The sequence below is a fragment of the Tripterygium wilfordii genome, chromosome 12, assembly GCF_013401445.1.
Source record: "Tripterygium wilfordii isolate XIE 37 chromosome 12, ASM1340144v1, whole genome shotgun sequence".
Lineage (NCBI taxonomy): Eukaryota > Viridiplantae > Streptophyta > Magnoliopsida > Celastrales > Celastraceae > Tripterygium > Tripterygium wilfordii.
Window position 1 is genome coordinate 11,562,346 of NC_052243.1, and position 5,577 is coordinate 11,567,922.

At 39.4% G+C, this 5,577-nt stretch overlaps 1 protein-coding gene across 1 annotated transcript; it reads left to right on the forward strand.

Moving 5' to 3' along the window:
• The first annotated feature begins 854 nt into the window (after nucleotides 1-854).
• On the forward strand, nucleotides 855-3,544 carry LOC120010572 (G-type lectin S-receptor-like serine/threonine-protein kinase LECRK3). Its single transcript, XM_038861354.1, has one exon. The coding sequence runs from the start codon at nucleotides 855-857 to the stop codon at nucleotides 3,240-3,242; it is 2,388 nt and encodes a 795-aa protein (XP_038717282.1). The 3' UTR covers nucleotides 3,243-3,544.
• Nucleotides 3,545-5,577: the final 2,033 nt, after the last annotated feature.

Consider the following 5,577-nt stretch of genomic DNA (forward strand, 5'->3'; position numbering starts at 1 on the left):
ATTAGAGAAACACTCCATGTTGAGTTGGGTTGGATCTGGATGACTGGATGGAATCCAGATGTTGGGCCTTCTAAATCCCAAACCGGGCCTACATCTACTTGACGTCAAGGCCCAAAGTAGTTATGGTCCTGTGGGCTTTTCATTACCAGTAACAAAATTCTGATAGGGCGATGTGTATTAAACTAAAATATAGAGCTTCCCTTTCATTTTATTTTTTTTTGTGAGAAGACCTTTCCTTTCATTTTGTGTATAAAAATAAAACATGCTTTTCGCGTTTTGCACAGACAGACAAACGTGGATATTACGCTACACTAGAAGACCAATAACACTTCTTCCCCGTTTGAACCGTAACCATTTTAATAAGATAGGACTATCATAAAGAGCATCCTCAAATTAGTATTTTAATTCTTTGATTTTATTACTAGTATCGGAAATGCTCTGACTAATCAAATAGTTGATCATTCTTTGCAAAAAGTTCAAAAATGATGACTGAAATTAAAACTCAAACCCGAGCCACTAATTAGAGTGATAAGAATGGTGTGTATCACTTTGATGATCAGAATAATCACAGTTCCAATCCCCCTCCCCTTCAAAAATAAAAAAAGGATTTGAAACTACTCATGAGATGACTACTCAGGTCCATTTTCGAAGAAGCTTCCAGTTTTAAAATACACAAAAGAACAAGAAAAACTACTGGTAAAAGTGTGAATGAATGAGTAGTTGAGAAGTTGCATTCCAGTTTGACTCTTACAACATAAAGGACCTGTGTATAGGTATAAGTAAACGACTCCTCCTTCGATTGAAATTGATTCAATTTCCCCAACTTTTGCATGCCAAGCTGCAGTACTGCTAACATGGTTACTCCAATGGCTTATTCACCCACCCTTCTTCTCTTCCTCTTCATTTCTCTGGCACCTAGTTTCTCCATGGCAAACATAACACTCACCTCATCACTGACTGCAGCTGCCGATGAAAAATCCCAGTGGCCTTCACCATCAGGAGAATTTTCATTCGGCTTTCGCCAACTCAACAACACAAACCTTTTCTTGCTTGCCGTATGGTTCAATAAGATTCCTGACAGAACTATTGTTTGGCGAGCAAACGGAGACAAACCTGTTCCAGCGGGATCAACAGTCGAGCTCACCAACTCTGGCCTTGTCTTGAGAGATCCCCAAGGCCAAACGAAGTGGGACACGAAACCTGCAAATACAACTGTATCTTCTGCATCGATGTTGGACACAGGAAACTTTGTTCTTGCAGGTAACAATAATGATTATGTCTGGGAAAGTTTTAAGTATCCCACAGATACCATTTTACCAACCCAGATATTGGATTTGGGAAGCATGTTGTCTTCAAGGCTAACTGAAACCAACTACTCTAGGGGAAGGTTTGAGCTCCGTTTCTCTAATGGAACTTTTGAGCTCAATCCTATAGCGTGGCCATCTGAGTCCCGCTACAATTCTTATTACAGCAGCGGAACTACTACAGACCCTGCTGAGTCTGGTTATCAGGTGATCTTCAACAAATCCGCAAATATCTACATAGTAAAAAATAATGGAGGGATTTCCCAACTTCCTTCATGGAGCAGTATTAATTTTACTTTTGATTACTACCATCGAGCAACATTAGACTTTGATGGTGTTTTCACACAATATATTCATCCAAAAAATTCCAGTACCACCCAGATCTGGTCGCCACTGCGATCCCTTCCTGAGAACATATGTACTGCTATAACTAGTGAGTTTGGTAGTGGTGCTTGTGGCTTCAATAGCTACTGCTCAATTCAAAATTCAAAGCCCACTTGTGACTGCCCACCTGGTTTTAATTTCAATGATCCGAATAATAGATTTTCCGGCTGCAAACCACCGATCTCCATAGGTTGCGGAGAAGAAGATGGAGCAAGAGACCCTGAAGAGCTGTATGAGATGACACAGTCTGCTAGTGTAAACTGGCCACTGGGTGATTATGAAAGGTTGGAACCATATAACCAAACACAATGTGAAAAGTCTTGTTTGCATGATTGCTCTTGTGCAGTTGTCATCTACAATGGTAGACAATGTTGGAAGAAAAGATTGCCACTCTCCAATGGGAGATCAGGAGAAACTGGTGTTACAGGGGCCCTCATCAAAACAAGAAAGGGAGTTACGCCTTCAGGCTCTTCTGACAAGCCTAACAATAAGAAAGAGAGATCATTTCTAGTTGAAGAACTTCCTCTAGGAGGCTCCATACTTTTTAACATCTTGTTAGTAGTTGCAATTGGTGTGATCTTCTTCAAGAGAAGTGAAAGAGAAGTGGTCAGTGATGTCAAACATTCAAGCATTGTCGAGACAAATTTGCGACACTTTACGTACAAGGAACTCGAAGAAGTGACAAATGGGTTCAAAGAAGAGCTCGGAAGAGGCACCTTTGGCATTGTGTATAAAGGTGTTCTGAAAAACGGTTCAGAAAATCTTATTGCTGTCAAGAAATTGGACAAGTTGGATAAAGATAGGGAGAGCGAATTCCAAACAGAAATGGGAGCGATTAGCAAAACCCATCACAAAAATCTTGTCCGATTCCTCGGATTCTGTAATGAAGGGTCTCATCGAATACTGATATACGAGTTCATGGCCAATGGCACTTTGGCAAATTTCCTCTTTTCCATTCCAAAACCTGATTGGAATGCAAGGGTGCAGATTGCTTTGGGGATTGCAAGAGGCCTTTTGTACTTACATGAAGAGTGTGATGTGCCTATCATCCATTGTGACATCAAGCCCCAAAACATACTTCTAGATGAATGCTTCACGGCAAGAATATCTGACTTCGGATTGGCAAAAATGCTGCTCTCCAATCAAAGTCGAACTCGTACCCTAATCAGAGGAACAAGAGGTTATGTAGCTGCTGAATGGTTCAAGAATGTGCCAATAACAGTCAAGGTTGATGTTTACAGCTTTGGTATCTTGCTACTAGAGATCATATGCTGCAGAAGAAGTGTGGTAATGGAGCTGGAGCAGGAGGAAGAAGAGAAAGCAATACTAGCAGACTGGGCTTATGAATGCTATGTGGCAGGAAGATTAAATGTTTTGGTCGATAATGAGGAAGTTGCCATGAGTGATGTCAGTAGGGTGTACAAGTGGGTGATGATTGCCATCTGGTGCATTCAAGAGGATCCTTCAAGAAGGCCTGCAATGAAGATGGTCATGCAAATGCTTGAGGATCTTGTTGAAGTTCCTAGTCCCCCATACCCAACTCAATCTTTTTGAGAGTTGGACATTCTGAGTAATATTCTCTTATGTAGATAGATCTAAAATCTTGAAGTTGAGTCATTGTTATGTTCAGCATGTGTTTAATATTATAGTTTTAAGGAATGGAGTGAATACTGTAGCATAAAATTGTTCTAGCATGAACAAGGAAGCTGGTGATCAGTGATTTTCAGGTATCTAGTTAATATTGCTTAATCTTTCTCTGAGATAATATTGACCCAAGTACAAGAAAAAATCCAAAAGAATAGATTGTTTATTTCCCATAACCATATTTCTAGCTTTTGGGTCTCATATTCTCTTCAGCTTCAACGTGTCTGGCCATCCTGTACTCCGTTCAAGGTTCTGTTCTCCTACATTTTGTTATCAGAGAAAGGAAAATGGTTGGGAACTTCCATGGCACTTCAATTACTTCTTTTGATTCAAAAGGCGTCTTAATATGTAAAACAATAAGTTCAACTACCACCATTGTTTTTGGCCAGAAGTATAAAAAGTCAATGGAAGTAATAATGTAAGAACAATACCAAATGGAATCATAATATTAAAGGTACGCAAAACACAGGAAATACACAACTGACCTCAGATGAACGCTGCTCCAAGAAAAACATGCAAGTAATTCACCACGATACTTCTATAACAGAACAATCATAAACTTGTCCAACTCTGCAAAGCATGAAAACATCAGATTCTATAAGAGCAAATACCTTGATCCAAACATCCCATGCAGAGTATGACAACAAATATACTTTATACATCATATAAACCCATAACTACAAATCAGTGTGGTCGCTGCACTACTGAGTTAACCATTTTAAGATAAACTGATTCCCGCAGAATTGCAGTGGACAAGACAGTAGTCACCCAGGGACAGTCTGCAACAGGCATAGTAGTTCTTTTGTACTGCCTAGTCCACTAAGTATTTGATAAGTTGGCTAAGGCTGAGCTTAGGAGGAGGGTTTAGAGGAGGGGGATTCGAATAGAAATTCACACATTCTTTTTTATTGAATCCTCCCGAATTCTCCATTCTCCAATCACAGTAAACCCTCCCCCCAAGCTTGGCCTAAATCCAATCAATATTTTTTATTCTGATAGCATTTCAAGCCAACATGAACAACTTATATGATACAGGTACAATGTACAATATATATAAAGACCCTCAGGCCTCTTCTGACTAAAATTGCAGAAAAAGGAAATTACATCATAAAGACATATCAAAAAAAATTACAGACTTGCATAACAACATGAGTTTCTTATCTTTCTTTCATTTTTGTAAGTTGTCGTGAACAATAAGGGCATCGAAGCAAAGAGGGAACCTACTTGATTGGAGCATGCTTAGTGTGCTCTTTGGATTCAATCACATTAGGACTCTCAAGTAGGAGTTATGACTATGGTACTTGTACCTGTAAAGATCAAATGCACCAAACCAAAAAAACAATCTCTAGACGATACATTGACTAGCCAAGCACATGCTAGACGATCCTCGAGGGTTCAAATTTCAAACCTTGAGCAGGTTATACTCTAGAAAGATGCCCTCTTTTCACCATTTTGTTGCTTTCGTTATTCTATTATGAAGAAAAATGAAGCAAAGCCCAAGCACACAAAACATATATAAGACATCAGCCAGAAGTTCAACATCCTACTTCTGATGATGATTTTATAACTGCATTATTGTATAGTGAAACATCCAGCACTTCAAGATAGGAAAAAAAATTGCATAAAAACAAAAAAGTTCACCGCCAGCCTACCCCTTCAAGCCTTCAGCCATGCCCAGACCACGAAAAGATTTTGAGGACATTCTGTTAGCTTTGTCAAAGCTAGATTTGAAAACTAGTGGCAAACCAACTCTGTAAGAAAGAAAGCAGAGGCTCTACCACGCTGGAGATCAACAAGGTTGAGTGAGCTAAACTACCTAAGAAGTATAATAAAACTCCTAGTTTTCCAATTCTCCCCCAAATCAGTAACAGACACATTACAGAAATCATAAACAAATTCATAAGCCTTAAAAACAAACCTCTAATTCCTTCAATTGTGGATCTCTTCCAGTCATAACAAAGATAGTATAAACAAAGGGATTGAAGCAAAAAGAGTGAACCTACTTGGCTGCCACATCCTTTATGTGCTTTGCCATCCTCAGAATGTGCTCCTCGGATTCAATCACATTAGGGCCCGCTAATAGGAAAAATGGTTCCGCCATCTGAAATCAAAAAATTCCACGATCAGAAGAAAACAATCCAAACGCATTGACTGGCCTAGTATATATGCTCAGGGATTCAGGGTACAAGCCTTGAGCTGCTCAAACAGTAGTGCTGATGAATCCATATCCACAACTCAGAAACTA